At 39.1% G+C, this 19,504-nt stretch overlaps 1 protein-coding gene and 1 non-coding gene across 3 annotated transcripts; both read left to right on the top strand.

The window, feature by feature from the left end:
• The first annotated feature begins 76 nt into the window (after positions 1-76).
• nifk (nucleolar protein interacting with the FHA domain of MKI67) lies at positions 77-18,321 on the top strand. 2 transcript variants are annotated; one of them, XM_088352500.1, is made up of 6 exons: positions 81-417; positions 2,103-2,231; positions 4,132-4,240; positions 11,913-12,124; positions 16,593-16,652; positions 17,849-18,321. In XM_088352500.1, the coding sequence occupies exons 1-6, from the start codon at positions 304-306 to the stop codon at positions 18,020-18,022; spliced, it is 798 nt and encodes a 265-aa protein (XP_088208626.1). In that variant the 5' UTR covers positions 81-303; the 3' UTR covers positions 18,023-18,321. The 2 variants fall into 2 exon arrangements, with proteins under 2 accessions (XP_088208627.1, XP_088208626.1); XM_088352501.1 differs by lacking the exon at positions 16,593-16,652 and having other exon boundaries at positions 77-417.
• LOC148353394 (small nucleolar RNA ACA64) lies at positions 16,687-16,815 on the top strand. The gene has a single exon (XR_015852786.1). It is a non-coding gene; the product is annotated as a small nucleolar RNA ACA64 (small nucleolar RNA).
• Positions 18,322-19,504: the final 1,183 nt, after the last annotated feature.

Below are 19,504 nucleotides of genomic sequence, written 5' to 3'. Positions count from 1 at the left end.
GTACATATCTGTGTAGTGGACTGCTACAGCGCACTGACGTGTCTAGTCTTCTATAGATATCTGTGTCTTGACACTCCCGCTCTGGCTCTTTTTCAAAAACAATGCTGTAGTATTACTCCCTATCGATAGAAGACGCTGCGTATTATCTAAACACATATAATTTCTAGTTGTCTGACCCGGATGTGGTTTATGTCCGTTCCCACGTGGTTAATCTAGTAAGAACATCGTCGTGGTTGAACTACCAGTACAAAACTGATGTTTTTTTCTTTCTAGAATTAAACACATTCAATTGTAGTTATCGATATGACTGAAAGTAAAAGCCAAACAAGCTCTAAGCCTGGAAAAGAGCTTCTGGCGTTGAACCCTGAGCAAGAGAGCGAGTTCAAAAGGAAGGTGAAGGAGGTGAAGTCCAAGAAGGTTAGTTAAGATTATCGACTTTCTCTACAACAACTATAACATCGACCGGTGTTTTGATTACGCCGTGTGAATGGGAAAATAATAAGAGTCTGGACATTAACCACTTAACGTTCCTGTAAAATGTGCCTAAAATCCCAATCCAAGACGTACTTTAGCAAATTGAATGCTGTTCTCGAACTGTTTAGAAAACATGAACGGTTTTTGGTCTCTTTTGGACGGGAATTCCCTGAAGTTTGGTCTCACACTGAAAATTGCTCCAAGTGCGACTAAATTGAGTAATCTGAGTTGGAACACACGTAAATATGTTTTTTATTCTCGCCTGAATTTATTTTGCACTCCAATGCCTGTAGATGATTGTATCATTGGAATCAATCACTGATTGTGCACATTTGCGTGTAATATTGGCGCGTAAAAATTGATCCCTAGTAGCATTTACGCTCGTTTATGTTTGGCTCTGATTCGAAAACACCTTGGATTGCAGGCTCTAGTCTCTAGACTGTGGAAAAAGTCTGCTATTGACCGAGAGTGGTGTCGATTGAAAGGCTAGAGGCTAACGACCATATTAGGAATTATTTTACGAGTCTGCCTATTTTTAAAAGGAGGTTTTAGAGGGATACCAACAAATTTCAACAAGGATCGTCCAACGAAGTAGATATGCAATTAGGCGGATTTGTTTTATTCTGTCGGCGTTTTGTGTGTTTTGGAGAAAAGATTTTGCCCGGACAATCGTGCAAGTAGCGACTCAATGTTTGCACACATTCAACTAATTTGATGACTGTGAGGAGACGTAATTGGTGAGCTACACCGGCTTTGCAGTTTTCGGGGATTTTGTTTTGGACCGATCGTAATGTTTCTGTGATTGGTACATTTGGAAATGGTCCGCACATCCTGAATCCAATAAGCTTTCCAATGGTATGGTGACAGGTATTTGTTTACCAACAGGCAGCCGGCCTGGTTTAAGATTTTTTTAAGCTGAAGTAGTTCTTGTCGTTTAAAAAAATGCAGGCTCTCATAGGTTACCACAGGCTAAGGACCATGAAAAAAGATTGCAATTGACCAAGAGTGGGGTAGATCCAAAGGGCAATATTAGAAATCATCTGACAGGTCTGTTTATTTTTAAAGGGGAATTATGGAGCGAAAAAAAACTGATTACATCAAGGATTTTTAAACTATCTAGGAATGCTTTTAGGCATATATTTTTAATCTGTTGGGACTATTGTGCGTTTTAGAGTGAATACGTTACACGGTTGGTTTCACTGGGAATTGGAGAATATATGTGGAGAATCCTTTGATCGGGTTAGTATGCGAGCACATTATTAAGCTATGATGGCTTTACAGTTTTCTGGTATCTTGTTTCAGACTGATTGTATTTTTTCTGTGATGAGTACATTTTAAAATGGTCAGCATATTTTGAATATCAAGAGTTTAAGCTTTCCAACGATATTTGGAATTATATATTTCAGTTACTGGTGACATCGTATTTGTTTACCAACATTCTAACGTTAAGGGGTTAATATTTTACCAACTTGACATTCTGACCTGCTGTATTTTTTTTTTTTATTAATTGTTAAATTGATTTGGTTAAAAGGGTAATCAAATGTGAAGTATTCATAAATATCTTGATATAATTTTGTTTTTCCTATCATATTGAGCTTGCACACTGTTTTTCTTTTTTCTTCAAACAGGGGAATCGATCAACACCAGGGGTGATCTATGTCGGTCATTTGCCTCTGGGGCTCCATGAGCCACAACTCAGAACCTACTTTGAACAGTTTGGGTCAGTTTCTCGGCTACGATTATCCAGAAGTAAAAAGGTAACCCGAAGTATTACTTTTTTTTTTTCCATTCTAAAATGAGATCTCGGTTGCACTGCAGTTGTCAAGAGAGAGAAAAATACACACGCGCACGTACGTACGTTTAAATGACTCATGAATACCAAAAAATTCGTTCAACTTTAATATAAAGTATTTACATCTGAATTAAGAACTATACACAATTGTGATATTTGCACTTAAAAGTGGATATTGCACTTAAAACTGTAACAGTAATCTTGACAACTGAAATCGTTTCCCTTGCACAACATTTGGGAAGATAAGTCACAAGTAAATATGTAAAAATGTAAAACGTTAAATGTACAAAAATCAAAAAAGAACTTTTCTGCCATAAAATATTTCTGCAAATAAAATACTTCACTGCATAACTGATTTAGAATTTAGTCAAGACAATCTAAATTAAAGACTGTCCATAACCCGAATATTGCACTAAAAATGGATATCGCACTCAAAAACTAGGGTTTTGCTCCTAGTACAGTGACATTGCACTTTAAAACCTGTGTTTCATGACTACGGTTTAGTGTGTTGATAGCTTTGGCGAAGAAGCTATCCCTCAGTCTGTTCGGGCTTTGTGGTATTTGAACCGTGGGCCCGATGGTTGCAGTTTGAAAAGTTGGTTGCCGGGCTGTGATGAGTCTGAAATATTTTTCACTTGATGAGGGTGATTTCAATCATTATTAAGTGGAGCAATTGACGGAGGTTGATGTTTGCTAGTTTACTGTGACAATTTTAGCAATCTACAATGACGTTTTCATCCACCAGTGACTGAGACGATCCAGATTATTGCTAAGGTGGGCAAGACAAGATTGGTATACCAAAAAACAAAGTTTTTTTTTAAAACTCTAAAAACAAATTTCGGTACAAAAATTTTAGTCATACTAGGTTGATACTGTATATAAATTTGTATTTCTCAAATTTTTATACAATTGTCTTTTGACTTAGGCTGCAACTAACGATTATTTTTTTCGACTTAGTCGATCATTTTTTCGATTAATCGATTATTCTGAATTTTTAAGAAAACATTTTGAATTTTCACATCTTTTTTCAAGTATTGAAGTTTCGCATGGATAGAAAAATAGTGCCAAAAACAACAGAATATTCTATAATATAAAACAATTTAAAAAAATGAATGCATATATATGCTACACACCTGCAAAGATACTGTGATATACTCTTTCCTTCCTACCTTATTCAATGATCATATTATATTTGGACTTATGACACGAAAAAGAGAGCAATACATTTCATTTTATGTGTAGCAAATATTCTTTATCCACAAATAATTAGGTAAACCCACTTTTCAAAATGTTCTGAACAAATTTTTTGGGGGGTTGAATATTTAAATATGACAAACATTCCCTCTATGAAAATGGTATTTAATATGCTTAAGAATCTGCTAATTATGAAGAGTTAAACTTTATTCATGCTATTTACTTATTTTCTGTTTTTTTTTTCTCTACTTCTGCAGGACTTTCTCTTCCCTTAACAATTGTTAACTTTGTTAATTATGAAACACAACTTTGAAACTTATGCCAATTTTGTTTGTAATTATTCAATGTTCAACGAAAAAAGATGCAAAAAAATTTAAGATAACTTTTTGATGAATATGGCAGATTTTTCCTTTTTTTTGCTTTATTGCACAGTTTTTGGATTTTGGGCTTACCTATAGCAGCAACATGGCAGACAATTAGGTAAGCTCTCTCTAGGTGAGGCTCACGGTATGTAAAATAAACGCGAATTTCTCGACCTATGAATGTGTTTTTAAAGATACACCTTTACATGATAATTCACGTGTATTTTTACCATTAGGTGGTGCTAAATACTACATTGTCCCTTTAATTTTATCAAATATGCATGAAATACGCAATTTTGTTTTTGGTAGACTGGGAGAAGCAGAGGCTATGCGTTTGTGGAGTTTCATTGTGATGAAGTAGCCAAGATTGTGGCGGAGACTATGAACAGTTACCTGATGGGTGAACGGCTTATTAAATGTGAGTATTGCACAGTGCACTAATTCAGTCATGTTTGGTAGAGTGAACTGAACATTTGAACAAAATTGATCACAATGGGACCAAACTTGGTTAGCTGTCAATTGAAGTCAATTACAGTCATTGTGCTGACAACTTTTTTTTCCCAAGCTGAATGCTGGCCTGAGCCCAGTTTTAATTGGCATCACTTACTATATTGTCGCGACAACGGGGTTCGTAGGGGTGCTTGAAATCTTTATGAATGCTCGAATTTTAATGTTGTGTTTTCAAGGGCTGAAAAAAAATGCTTGAATTTTGGGTGAAGCATTACTGCTCCCTACTCTCGCATCCAAGAGGACAGGTTTATCAAACTGATCATTGGAATTCTGGCTCTTTTTCTAGATGCGACTCTTTCGGCTCGTCTCATTGTGAAGAGCCCGCCCTTTTGGCTTCCAAACGGCAATTTTTTGTGATATATTATAAATAATAATCAAACGTTATTCACCCAATTTTTTAGTAATTAGTAATATGTTTTGCAAGGAATCCCTGAAAAACACATGAAATATGAACCTACTCTTCTCGTCGGCTAAAAAATTGTCTGTGTAATATAGTGTAATAATCTGTGAAGCCCTTTGAGACTCTTCGTGATTTAGGGCTATACAAATAAAAATGACTTGACTTGACTTTAAATATTCACAGATGTACAAAAAAACATTGTAATATGTATATATATATATATATATATATATATATATATATATATATATATATATATACACACAGGACTGTCTCAGAAAATTAGAATATTGTGATAAAGTTCTTTATTTTCTGTAATGCAATTAAAAAATCAAAAATGTTATACATTCTGGATTCATTACACATCAACTGAACTATTTCAAGCCTTTTATTATTTTAATATTGCTGAATTTGGCTTACAGCTTAAGAAAACTCAAAAATCCTATCTCAAAATATTAGAATATCATGAAAAAGTATACAAGTAGGCTATTCAACTAATCACCTGAATCATCTAATTAACTCGAAACACCTTGCGAGGTTTCCTGAGCCTTAAAAACACTCAGCTTGGTTCAGTAAACTAAATCACAAGTATGGGGAAGACTGCTGATCTGACTGCTGTCCAGAGGACCATCATTGATACCCTCCATCAGGAGGGTAAGACACAAAAAGAAATTTCTCAAAGAGCAGGCTGTTCACAGAGTGCAGTTTCAAAGCATATCCACAAAAAGTCTGTTGGAAGGGAAAAATGTGGCCGGAAACGCTGCACAACCAAGAGAGATGACCGCAGCCTTAACAAAATTGTGAAGAAGAGCCGCTTCCAGAATTTGGGGGAGCTTCAAAGACAGTGGGCTGAAGCTGGAGTCCAGGTATCAAAAGCCACAGTTCACAGACGTGTCCGGGAAATGGGCTACAATAGCCGTATTCCCATGGTCAAGCCACTTCTGAACTCAAGACAACGGAAGAAGCGTCTGACTTGGGCTATGGAGAAGAAGCACTGGACAGTTGCAGAGTGGTCCAAAGTCCTCTTTTCAGACGAAAGCAAGTTTTGCATTTCATTTGGAAGTCAAGGCGCCAAAGTCTGGAGAAAGGCTGGAGAGGAGCAAAATCCAAGTTGCTTAAAATCCAGTGTGAAGTTCCCACAGTCAGCAATGGTTTGGGGAGCCATGTCAGCTGCTGGTGTTGGTCCACTGTGTTTCATCAAGTCCAGAGTAAATGCAACTGTGTACCAAGAGATTTTAGAGCACTACATGCTTCCATCTGCTGAAAAGCTCTATGGAGATGAGGATTTCATTATCCAGCATTATCTGGCACCTGCCCACAGTGCCAAAACCACCAGTAACTGGTGCACTGACCATGGCATCACTGTCCTTGATTGGCCTGCTAATTCCCCTGACCTGAACCCAATCGAGAATTTGTGGGGTATAGTTAAGAAGATGATGAAAGACACCAGACCTACAAATGCAAATGAGCTGAAGGCCGCTATCGAAGCATCCTGGGCATCAACAAGTCAAAAAAGTAACATGGCGGCGCGACTATACGCAGCGGCTTGTCTCTCCAGTAAATCTTTTTACTTTAAGTGTTCTTTTATCTCTCATCTTTTCTTTGATAAATACCTGTTCGGCAACTATCACCTTAAGTCGCCAGGAACTTATTAACCTGGGTCTAAGATTAGATTTCGACTCATTTCACGATTACAACACCAACAACAACATCCCAAAGGACATACGAAGACCACCGGGATCTCCCTGGGTTACCTGCCCGCCCAACAAGCGACGGAGACGGCGGAGGGAACGTAAACAAAAACGAGGCTCTCGGGGAGGCCTAGCGAAGAAGCTAAAAAGACGACCACACCGACAAGCGCTTCCGAGTATCTTCCAGACCAACGCCAGATCCATCGTACACAAAATCAGTGAGCTTGAGCTGCGGATAGCTACCAACAACTTCGTACGGAATAGCAACATTTTTGTGATTACGGAGTCATGGCTTGACCCGCGGATCCCCGACGCTGCAGTTCAGCTAGCAGGACGCACGCTACACCGATACGACCGCAACGAAGACTCCGGCAAAAAAAGAGGTGGGGGACTATGCATTTACGTACATAATGCATAGTGCAATAACAGCAGAATTATTGATGCACACTGCTCGCCCGATCTAGAGTTTCTGGCGGTATCGTGTAGACCATTCTATATACCGCGAGAGCTAACTGTGCTCATTGTGATAGCTGTTTACATTCCTCCGGATGCTAACGCTAGTACAGCGCTAAACCTTCTACTCGCTGCCATAAACATCCAACAGCTTGCACACCCCGACGGAGCTTTCATTATCGCTGGCGACTTTAATAAGGCATGTTTAAGGACTGTTCTTCCAAAATTCTATCAACATGTGAACTGTGCAACAAGGGGTGAAAAAACTTTGGACCGCGTTTACAGCAACCTCAAAAACGCATACTAAGCTTCCCCCCTCCCCCACCTAGTAAATTCGGATCACCTATGCCTATCCATTACCCCCTCATACACCCCCATCCGAAGGAAAACAAAACCTGTAACGAGGACAATACAAACGTGGCCTGAGGAAGCCCTCTCCAAGCTGCAGGACTGTTTTGATCAAACTTGCTGGGAGGTATTTGAACACCATGACCTCCAGAAATTCACTGACACTGTTTTATCCTACATCCGTTACTGCACGGATGAAGTCACAGTATATAAAAAAATCAAAAACTACCCAAATCAAAAACCCTGGATGTCCAGCGAGGTGCGCACCCTCCTCAAACACCGCAACACCGCCTTCAGGTCTGGAGACAAGGCTCTTTACGGGGTGGCCAGGGCGAACCTGAAGAGAGGCATCAAGGAAGCAAAAGCAGCCTACACAAGGAGGATCGAGCACCTCTTCGCTGGAAATGACCCGAGGAGGATGTGGCAGGGCCTCCAACACATCACCAACTTCAGAGGCCACAACCTGGCAACTGTTGAGGCTGAGGCTTCACTAGCTGAGGACCTTAATCAGTTCTTCGCTCGCTTTGAAGCTGGTAGGCCACATCACACCCACCAACAACTAGCAGCAACTCCCTCACATTTCAGGAGCACGAAGTTAGGCGTGCGTTGAATACCATAAACCCCAGGAAGGCAACTGGCCCGGATGGAGTACCAGGGAGGGTACTCAGGGACTGTTCCAATCCGCTGGCTGGGGTCTTCACCACCATCTTCAACCGGTCCCTGTCACAGGCGACCGTCCCACCTTGCCTCAAAACCTCCACCATCATTCCCATCCCCAAAAAGTCAGCAGTGGAAAGCCTCAACGACTACAGGCCTGTAGCTCTTACGCCTGTGGTCATGAAGTGCTTCGAGAGGTTAGTGTCCCGGCACATCAAAAACTCCCTGCTACTCACACTGGACCCCCACCAGTTTGCCTACAGGGCAAACCGCTCCACTGACGACGCCATAAACACAGCACTTCACACCGTGCTGAAACACCTGGATCACTGGGGGAGCTACGTCAGAATGCTCTTCCTGGACTTCAGCTCAGCCTTCAACACCATTATCCCGGAGATCCTGGTGGAGAAACTTGCACACCTAGGACTCTCTCCCTCCATCTGCCACTGGATAATGGACTTCCTCTCCAACCGCCCACAGTCGGTGAAACTCGGTACCCACGTCTCTCCCACCCTAACACTGAACACTGGCTCCCCCCAAGGTTGTGCACTGAGCCCCCTGCTTTTCACCCTCTACAGCTCCGACTGCTCACCGACCCACCCCACAAACACTATCATTAAGTTCGCTGACGATACCACCTTGATCGGCCTCATCTCTAAAGGGGACGAGGCGGCATACAGGGATGAGGTTGAGTCACTTTCAACGTGGTGTTCGGAAAACCACCTCATATTGAACACCACAAAAACAAAAGAACTGATTCTGGATTTCAGAAGGAATGGCAGGAATCCAGCACCACTCATCATAAAAGGAGACTGTGTAGAGAGAGTCCACTCATTCAAATTCCTGGGCGTGCACATCTCCGACGACCTCTCCTGGTCTGCAAACACCAGAGCGGTGGTAGGGAAGGCCCAGCAGCGACTGCACTTCCTGAGATTGCTCAGGAAAAATAACCTAAAACAGCAGCTGCAGGTGTCCTTCTACAAAGCCACAGTGGAGAGCATCCTAACATACTGCATCACGGTGTGGTATGCTGGGTGCACAGCAGCAGACAGGAAAAAGCTCCAGAGGATCATCAAAACAGCCCAGAGAATCGTCGGCTGCTCTCTGCCCAGTCTGGAGGACATTGCCTGCTCTCGCTACCTCAGCAGAGCAGAAAACATCATCAAGGACTTTTCTCACCCCGGCCACCATCTCTTCGACCTGCTGCCTTCCGGCAAGCGCTACAGGTCACACAAAGCAAAAACGAACAGACTCAGAGACAGTTTCTTCCCCACAGCCATTACCACCCTAAACAGACACTGCACAAAAAACTGAAAACTGTTGCAAAAAAACGACCTCACACGTATGTAAAATGGTACTCACGTACATGCTGTCTGCACTATGTTTGTTCACTGCTCAAACAGACACCGCACAAAAAAAAAAACCTGAAAACTCGTGCCAACACTACCTCATACAATATAATGTTACTCATGTCTTGTTCTTGCACATGTCGACTGCACTACGTTTAATGCTCAAATTGCACAATGTCTGACCATTTCCTGTTTCATGCTGACTATTTTTGCACTATGATGACTTTGCACCAAATGCAATATTGCACAACCGTTACGATACCAACGTTATCACGACAACCCTGTATGTAACATCCCACATGCCGACATTTCTTGTGTAAATGCCATGTAAATTATAACTATAGCCTTATCTCCCTTGTCTTATAACATTATCTTCTCTGTTCCTTTATCTTCTTGCTCATACCTCACTATGAATGTGTAAAACTGGAGTGTCATGCCCAATTTCGTTGTCACAATATGTTAGCCCATTTGTAACAATGACAATAAAGGTATATTCTATTCTATTCTAACAACACCTCAGCAATGCCACAGGCTGATTGCCTCCATGCCACGCCGGATTGATGCAGTAATCCGTGCAAAAGGATTCCCAACCAAGTACTGAGTGCATCAATGGACATTTTCAAATGTTTGATTTAGTTTTGCTGTTATAAAATTATTTTTTTACTTGGTCTGAGGAAGTATTCTAATATTTTGAGATAGGATTTTTGAGTTTTTTTCAGCTGTAAGCCAAAATCAGCAATATTCAAATAATAAAAGGCTTGAAATAGTTCAGTTGATGTGTAATGAATCCAGAATGTATGACATTTTTGTTTTTTTAATTGCATTACAGAAAATAAAGAACTTTATCACAATATTCTAATTTTCTGAGACAGTCCTGTACATATATATATATACACACACACACACAGTGGGACCTCGCTACTTTGTGCTTCGACGTTCGCGGTTTCAGAGCTTCGCAGGTCTAAAAAATAATAATAAAATAAAATTATATATATATATATATATATATATATATTTATTTTTTTGAAGGGGCGTCGCTACTTCGTGGTTCCACGTTCGCGAGTTCAGAGCTTCGCAGGTCTAAAAAAATATATATATATATTTTTTTTTTTAAAGCATTTTTTTAAGCTGCGCAGCTACATCGCGGATTTTCACTTATCGCGGGTGGTTTTCGTACCCATTACCCGCGATAACCGAAGTCCCACTGTGTATATATATATATATATATATATATTATATATATTTAGCTTTTTCACATTAAACAGATTTAAAGTCTAACAACAACACAAAATCCCTGAAAATGCAACACAATAATATAAAAAAATATACATTAAAAGTATTACCTCTTCAGTGCTATAAATAAATGGTAACATGCAAAATATATACAATAAAATAAGCAAACAGAAAGCACTCACTAAGATTGAAAGATTAGATTATATTCTGTTCAGAGCAATCAATATAATTAAATTTAGTCAAAAATTGGCTAATTCTTCTGCTTTTTATACATATAGTACTTTCTTTTTTCGTCTTCCTTGACTAGATTCTTCCATATTGAACTCCTTTATTACCAAACACCTATAGGGGCCCTTTCCGTGTTTGCAAACAAGTGTGGCGTAGCCAAGCTGTGCGTCAAGCAGGGTTAATATCAGTATATAGCAGCCCATTGTCATTAAAAGATCATAGATGGAAACAGCACAAAGTAGCTTAAAGTATGTGCTAGCAGCAAGATAGCAACTTTGATTTAGTTATCAAAGTCAACCGAAAAAGTGTTTGTTTGATTGGCGCTGGATTTCCTCCTTTGTAGGTCCTGAAAAATCTGAAAAAAGCATTGAAACTGCTTGAAAAATGTCCTGAACCAACAAGTGGGCTTTAATTTAAATCACTGAATACCTATATGCAGAGTGTTAGCCGAGAAGCAACCTTCACCTTTTTATTTTACTCATGGACATGACATTTAAGATAATTTCTTAGAATTCTATTTTAACTAATTTAGACACAGATCTTGTGAATACCACACAAAAATTAAAATAAATAAAATAAAAATTAAAAAAAAACATTCGTCTCTATGATTGAAAGATAGAATGCACTATGCTTTAGAGCAATCAACATTATTTAAATTAGTCCAAAATTGACTCATTTTTTTCGTTTGTTTCATACAGTACTTTCTTTCTTTTATTTTGCCTTTCGTATTGAACTCCATTATTGCCCTTTACATGTATAGCGCCTTTTCCAGGTTTGTTAACAAGTTTGACGTAGTGCGTGCATTGTTGAAGCAGAATGGCAGAATTCATGTCAGTTTATAGCAGCCCACTGACACAAAGATTGTAGTTCATAGATCGGAACATTGAAAATAGCGCTAAATATGTGCCTGTAGAAAGATGGCAACTTTATTTTAGTCATTAAATCCCCCCACAAAACTATTTGATTGGCGCTGGATTTTTTTTCTTTGAAGGTACTGGAAAAATTAAAAATTGGCCTTAAAAGTGCTTAAACAGTGCTTGAATCTGGTCACGAAAAAGGTGTACGAATCCTGTACGTTTTTCATTTCGAGTGCATCTTTTCCCTCAATGTGCCCTGATGGGTTCTAGTGTTGTTTTTTAAGTAGTTTTACTTTATTTATGCAGATTTTGTCTTTGGCCAAATAATATTTTTCACCAATTGATAACCTACTGCATGTTTCAGGCCATGTAATGCCACCAGAAAAAATACACAATGCCTTGTTTGTTGGTTCTGCGAGGATCTTTCAAAGACCACTTCGTCCGGCTACTACCCGCTACAATAAGAAGCGGACAAGTGGGGAAGTTGCCAAAATGACCGAAAAACTCTTGCAGAAGGAAAAGAAGCTCCGTAAGAGGTTGGCAGAAAAAGGCATTGACTACGACTTCCCAGGATTTGTAAGTACTTCAAAACTCAGATTTAGCGTTTAAGTTCTCTATCCATCATGAGAGAGAAACGGTAAACAAACCCTGAATAGGCGAGGCACGAAAGAGTTCTTTGGAAGGAAAAGTTTATTTTTAATAAAGATCAACGCATATGGGTTTTTCAAGATTCCGATTACTAGTATTAAGGGGAGGCCGATAACCAATATTTGCAGCTGATATACTTTTTTTGTATAAGCTTAAAAATTGGTGTAAGAAATCTTTAATAATGCAAAAAGACAATAGAATATTTGTTATAAATAAATAAAATCAAATAAAACATTAATAGCGCAATGAAAACTTTTCCAGGGAATAAATCAGAATTTCAACACAACTAACATGACAAATCTTTTACTTTCACATGACTAATAAGTGTGTTAGTTTACACTGGGAAATCCAATAAAACCAAGGTCTTAATCACAATTGTGCCCTGGTCACAGCCATCGGTTAACAACTACAAACAATAAACATGCATTACAATAAGGCTATTATAGCACATTGCTAATATAGTACTCTATATTAGCTTGCTTGTGTACTACTAGTCCTGGCTGTGAACATTTGTTTAACCAGACGATTTTTGAGGGGGCTCAAGCACCCCTGAAAATTATATCATTTTTTTTCCCTCAATATGGGACAGGATAAGTTTAAATATGATAAACCCTAAATAAAGAATAATAAAAAGAAAACAAAAATGTGAACAAAACGGCTTCGGAAATACTCCCCTGCTTTGAAATGGTTGTCCATTTGATTCCTACCACCCGTTAAGATGAATTATGATAATTATAAATTTTCTTCATCAGTTGACCACATTATCATCACATAATGATGGATTATTTATAAACCATTTACGATTAAAAAATATTAAATGATACTGAATTATTATCTTATTGGTAATATATCAGTTTGTGTTTGAGAACACAGAGGTTATTTATTCATTTATTATTTATTACTTATTTAAATGACTAAATTAATATGTTTAATGACTGAAAGATTTCTGTGTGTGGATGTTGGTGTAAAGGGAAAGTGAAATGCCACTCTGGGTGCTTAGCACGCCCAATGCTCTGAACCTTAAATTGCCCCTGGTTGTGAATATTATGTGAGTGACGTTCACATTAACGTCTCAATTAACTCATTATATAGACACCGATCTTTTTTTTAAAATCACGCCAATCAATATTTCTTGATGAATACAATATACAGACTACGCTTGCTACACTTGTTCTATCTGAAGCGCAGTGCTGAGAAGCAAAGGAAAATCTGAGTTTGTGTTCACCTGAGGGGAGTCAGATTCTGCAGGGGAGTTGGCATCAGACACAACACCCTTGTTTCCTGCTTCTGTGTGTGCGTCGCTGCACGTTGATGACATTTACTCGACATTTCATTAAAGGGTGGTCACAAAGGAGTTGGAGAGAAGAAAGAAGCTAATTGCAAATGTGAAGTTATTCGCAAATATGAAAAATATTCACGAGAGCCTAACTTTCACTCCAGTCTGTGTCTGCAGACAGTGCAAAGTGGGGAGTTGTGGCTTCAGAGGCTCCTCGATTTTTTTGTTTTCCAATCAGAAGGCTCAAGGAGGGTGGCGTCAGAGACATAAGGTACGAGAGGAAAAAATGGCTCGGGCCAGCTGTTGCTTGGTGTTGAGCTTAATATCAACTATATCAGCTTAACAATATCACGATACCGATATCCGTCAAATTCCCAAATATTGGTGCCGGTAACCAGCCTGCCTAACAATCGGTCAACCTCTAATTTTAACCCCTTAAAGTTCTGGCGGGCTGTCAGACTGTTGATAAACAAAGTTGTCTTCACGATGTCACCAGTCATTAAAATACGCCATACCACATATAATTGCAAAGATTAAACCCTTGGGATTCGAGATATGCTGACCATTGTTGGGAATTAAATGTTAAAATGTATCGTTTACCAAATTGTTCGAATTAGTTATCTGACTCTATTAACCAAACACAGCTTACATTCACCCAATGATGCACGCTCGTTTCTTGATTGAAAAGGTGAACAAGAAAAGCCGACATTTTCACACGGGGACAGATTTAATTTCATCAACATTTTAACTAAGTGAACTCCATCGAATACGGCCAAATTAGTCGAATTAGTGTTGTTGGAGGTCCTGGGAAACCCTCTCTTCAAGTCCTCTCGCTTCTCCTCTCGGCCCACGTCTTTCCGCAAGATGGTGTGCCGGCTCCTCCGATTGGCGTGCCAATGAAGCCCAACGTGAGCTCCACCACCTCGCCGCGATGTCTGGAAAACTCAAAACAGCACCGAGCATTTCTCAAAACAATGCCTGCCGTCCTCCGTCATCAGGGCCTTTCTGCGTCATCGGATGTGCTGATTATTTTATCTGCCTTACGTCCCGTCCCGTTCCCGCCATTCCTGTAAACAATAGTTCCTACCAGGGTGCCCTGAACTTTCACTGTTCATTGAATAAAGGCACAGTCAGTAAATAACTACAGCATTAAACTCAATACATGTAACTTGTATTCAATCGTATAAAATCCTTTATAGTCAAATGTACAAAATCCTTCACCATTGAAAAATGTATTCATCACAGAAACATCAGATCAATCTGAAACAAGATGCCCGAGAACTATAAAGCCGGCATAGCTCATCAACTACATGCTCTGATAGTCAACTAATAAAAGGATTCTCGACATACAGGTTCTCGTTATATTTTCGACATACCAGTAAATCGTACGGATGTTTGAAATTCTCGAGAATGTTTGAATTTTAATGTTATGTTTAAAGGTCACGAAAATGCTTGAGTTTTTGGTGAAGCGCTTAAGATTGTTGCCATTGCCATGTGTCTTGGCATTCTGACTAAACCATGCAATAAATAAAGAATTCTTATCCAAAAAGTGCGTGAAAATGACACCGACATGCCTGCTCTGTTGGTTTGTCATTATGCCGGTATATGAAAAAACATCACTCTTTGCACCCAAATGGACAGCTCTATTTAGAAAACCGGCTTTTTGGCTTGTTTTTTAGTGATAATTATAATAAAAATGAGGCACAAAATTATTAAGTATTTATTATTTTCATGTTTTGCTGGGGATCCATGAAAAACACATGAAATATAAATTTAAATATTCACCAATCTACAAAGAGATTGTCTATCTATCTACCTTGGTCATATCCCTCAAAAGGGGTGACCGACAGCAAGACAAACACATACAATAACAAAGAAAATAAAAGGGGGGAAAAAAAGCAAAAAACATACACAAACATTTTCGGACCATGGCCAACTCAATTGCCCAAACACCCAAACAAGTTAAGCACCTCTGCACCTAAGTTGGTCATGCTTTCGTCCTTCCAGATGAAATGGGACACCAGAAAGCGGCCATGTCACTCTGTTCAGGGTGACACAACACACTCTTCTGTTCAACAGCAGGGCCCGACAGTTTTCACTGGTTTACCCCTGCCGCATCATACGGGTGCCCAGCCCATCCTTAAGAACGCGTCCACAATCCCACTATCCTTTCACAACACCTCTACACTTCTTCCTATCACCAACAAGAGCTCTAGCTTCCATTATATTTAGACCTCTTTCCTGCAGTGCACTCATAACACCATCCATTCACGTCAATCGTGGCCTTCGTCTTGGTCTCCTTCCATTGACTTCTGCTCTGTAGGACTTCTGCTCTGTAGCAAAGAGATTGTAAAATACAATAACCAATTTAGACACAGATCCTCTGGAGAAACACGTAAAGAAAAAAAAGATAAAATAATTAAACAAAATGCAAAACATCAGCAGTCTCTAAGATTTAAAGATTAAAATGCATTCTGCTTCGGACAATCAATATCATTAAAATGAGTCAAAATGTGGCTCTTTTTCCTCCTCCTTTGATGGTACTGGATATATTAAAAAAACCTTTTAAAGTGCTTGAAAAGTGCCTGAATTCTGTCATAAAAAGGTGTAGGAATCCTCAATTGGTAGAATTTTCAAAATGGGTGTTGGGGGGGAAAAACACCACATTGACCACGTTTTTTAGTGAATAATTGTCATTGTAAATAACCCATATATAAAAAGTTAATCTACCTGATTACCATTTAATAGAAAGAGGACCAAGTGGGCTTTAAAGCAATGAATGACTATAAGCACACAGTAAGTCAAGAGGGAACCTTTTACCTTTTATTTTACTATTGAATATGTTACATAAACACTTTTTGTTTTTTTCTGTTCTATTGTAGCTTTTTAAAAACCTGGAAATAAAAACAGCGATATCTAAATGTGAAAAGAAATACTGAAATGGGATTTTTTTTAAAAATACGAAAATAAATATGAACTTCAATGTAGACATTGATACAAAAACAAAATAAAAATCATAAATGCAACAAAATGAAATAAAACTGTTTTTTTTGTTGTCTGTGGTTGGGTTTTTCTACTTATGTCTGCTGATCAGCAAATACCTTTGTGTTTTTTGAACAGGCTTCCCAAGTATCCCGGAAGAGTACATCTGTTTCTGTGAATGAGTCTACTTGTAGTAATGTAAGCAGTACAATTTGTATGGTGTTGATGTGGCACAGACTGAAAATGGCCCCAGGTGTGTTTGTGGTCTGGGGTCAGATATTTGTGCCTAAAGTAATGCGGTGCATTAAGCTTGGTGTGTTCGTCGCTTTGTGACAAATGCAAAGCATCTGCACCAACATGGAGCTATCATGTGGAAACCAATAAAAAGCAAACATCAATGTACTGTAATTTTTTCAATAGTTTGGCTAAGGGTGCCTCTCATACTCCAGTGAAACATCTCATCTCATTAGCCGTACCGCTTATTCTTATTAGGGTGGCGGGGGGTGGGGGGGTGGGGTTGGCCATCTCCGAGCAGTGGGCAGGCGACACCCTGAACTGGTTGCCAGCCAATCGCAGGGCACACAGGGACAGACAACTCACTCGCTCATTCACACATAGGGACAATTTGGACCGGCCAATTAACCTGAAATGCATGTTTTTGGAATGTGGGAGGAAACCGGAGTGCCCGGAGGAAACCCACGCAAGCACGGGGAGAACATACAAACTCCGCACAGGAAGTCTGGAGCTGGATTTGAACCCACACAGGAGGTTCCCATGACATGAACTGTGCCGCACATGCGCTAACCACTGCGCCGCCGTGCTGCCCCCAGTGAAAAAATAAAAAATATTAACACACTATTATATCATTTAGTTCAAACTTTTGATTACCGGTATATCATATGTTATTTTTACACTAAACTGCAAGAGGGTGCGCTCTTAGCATGGGTTAATAATTTCAATTTCGTGCCGAAAAAAGCTTGCAATGTCCCTCTAATCATACGTCACTCGCGCAAATGTCACAAGAATGACTTTGTGTCTCATTTTTTAATAGGATTACAATTTTAAACAGGGTTTGGGCTACATCTAGGGTTAGATGTAGTGGTTGTTTGTTGGCTGCAATTTAGGGTTTTAAACCTATTTTAGGATTCCAAAATTGGGTTGGGGTTTGAAACTAAGGTATAGGCCCTTGTTCTTTTGATGTATGCAGTACTGGGGGAAAAAGAACATTGGCTTTCCCTTAAAAGTGCTATGAATTTGGGAATTAAAGTGTACGAACCCTGATATGTTTTTTCCTTTTTAATCATGCATTCATTTGCTGGTGTGACTACACTCCAGAGCAACTTAATGTTTGGAAAATACGTTAATATGCCTTAAACCAATTTTTACCCCTTTAGGACACTTTACCGATGAGCAGCCCTTCTTTCCTGGAGAGACGAAAGTCCATGGTCAGCGATGACCGTGAGGTTGTAATCAAAATGCCATCTGGAGTCAACTATGATGGGAGCTTTCAAGAAGATGAAGAAAAACGGGTAGAGGGGGAGGATGCCGGTGATTCTGATTCTGATTAAACAAGCATGCAGAGCCGTTGATGGATCCACATAAGGATGCATTGTCCATTTTTTAAAAATAGACTTATTTTGCTCAAGTGCAAGTTCCATTAATGCATCAATGGAATTCTTATTGAAATTGTACTCAATTGTTTGCTGAAAAGTGGGCTACACACATCTGTGTGATGGTTAGATCACGGGGCAATTTGCTGAAATTGTAATCAAAACTGTACTTCTCCCTTTTTATACAAGTGAGAGGATTGAGGCAATGACGTGTATAAAAGTGTGTAATAAAGTTTCATGAACTCTTAACATGTTAAGTAACTTGTCTGGTGAAACATTCTTCCAGTTACTTCAGAAAGTACAGTGTGCTGCTTTTTTCCTGTGTTTGTTTCTCTTGGACAAAGAGCTTGTCTCTTCGTGGAGCCTTGTGATTCTGTTTTTTTTTTTTTTTTTACCAATTTATTTATATTAAGAGATTCCGAAGACAGGATTTCATCTGTCCTACTTTCTGACGGTCATTTTTGCGCAGTCACTTTTACACTTAAACATTTTCTTTATTATAACATTTCACTTGTATTAGGTTTATGACTATCAAAAATAAACAAGGGTCTTGTATGACTTCAGTGAGGAAAAAGATGAGTTGATAATTTCATAAGTCAGAACCTCAAAATAAGTACCGAAGACGTCGATGGATTTTAATCAGGAAAAGACGCAGCCCATAGACATTCGAACCTGTTCTAACAGTCCTCGCGGAGGCCTATCTTTTTTATGAAACTTAGGTTACAAAAAACAAATCAGCCTTTAGGTGTGTGTATATCAAAGAACAGTAGCATGTTTGGCTAATAATGACAATTATGTAAATAGTGCATTTTGGTCAAAATAACAACTGCACGGAAACAATGGACAACAAACAACCCTGGCACCCTGAACTAAAATCCTTTCAGGTGTCAGTAAAAAAAATAAAAATATTTTTTACATCACAAGAACAAATAATTTATATTGTATGAAAAAAATAAATGAGTTACTTAAGATTGTTACTTGATTTACTAGTAAAATACTTGAGATTTGGAGTCTGATGCTGAGATTATAATTCATAAAATTCATTTGTTACCTCCCGTTTTGATTACTGTAGTGTACGACTCTGGTCTCCCAAAGTCGAGCATTAAGTGCCTGCAGATGATACAATAGGGTGCAGCAACGTTTTTAAGTTAGACAAAGTTTTATCACATTACCCCGATTTTAGCTAACATGTAATGCCCCCTGTCAGTGTAAGATGTGATTCTGTTGGTTCCAATAATTTTATACAAAATTATGCATTGACTTGCCCCCTCATATATTTCAGATTTAGTGTTTCCCCCGTTGTTCCTGCTCTGAACCTTCTCTCGTAAAATTGGGTCTACTAGTGATCCCAAGAACCAATAAGAAATACGCAGGTTCGAGAGCGGTCTCCATTGGGGCCCTGGTGCTGTGGAATGCCTAGGCATCTGAGATTCAATCTGC

This window comes from Urocampus carinirostris, chromosome 14 (assembly GCF_059441175.1).
Source record: "Urocampus carinirostris isolate Australia breed hairy pipefish chromosome 14, RoL_Ucar_1.0, whole genome shotgun sequence".
NCBI lineage: Eukaryota > Metazoa > Chordata > Actinopteri > Syngnathiformes > Syngnathidae > Urocampus > Urocampus carinirostris.
Note: the sequence above shows the minus strand (reverse complement) of the source record. Positions and strands in the feature narration are given on the sequence as shown.

Bases quoted from the DNA above. Each gene is read 5' to 3' on its own strand.
- nifk (XM_088352500.1), top strand. From the start codon at position 304: ATGACTGAAAGTAAAAGCCAAACAAGCTCTAAGCCTGGAAAAGAGCTT. The intron at 418-2,102 runs GTTAGTTAAGAT...TTCTTCAAACAG, and splicing joins AGGAGGTGAAGTCCAAGAAG to GGGAATCGATCAACACCAGG. The intron at 4,241-11,912 runs GTGAGTATTGCA...TGCATGTTTCAG, and splicing joins GGGTGAACGGCTTATTAAAT to GCCATGTAATGCCACCAGAA.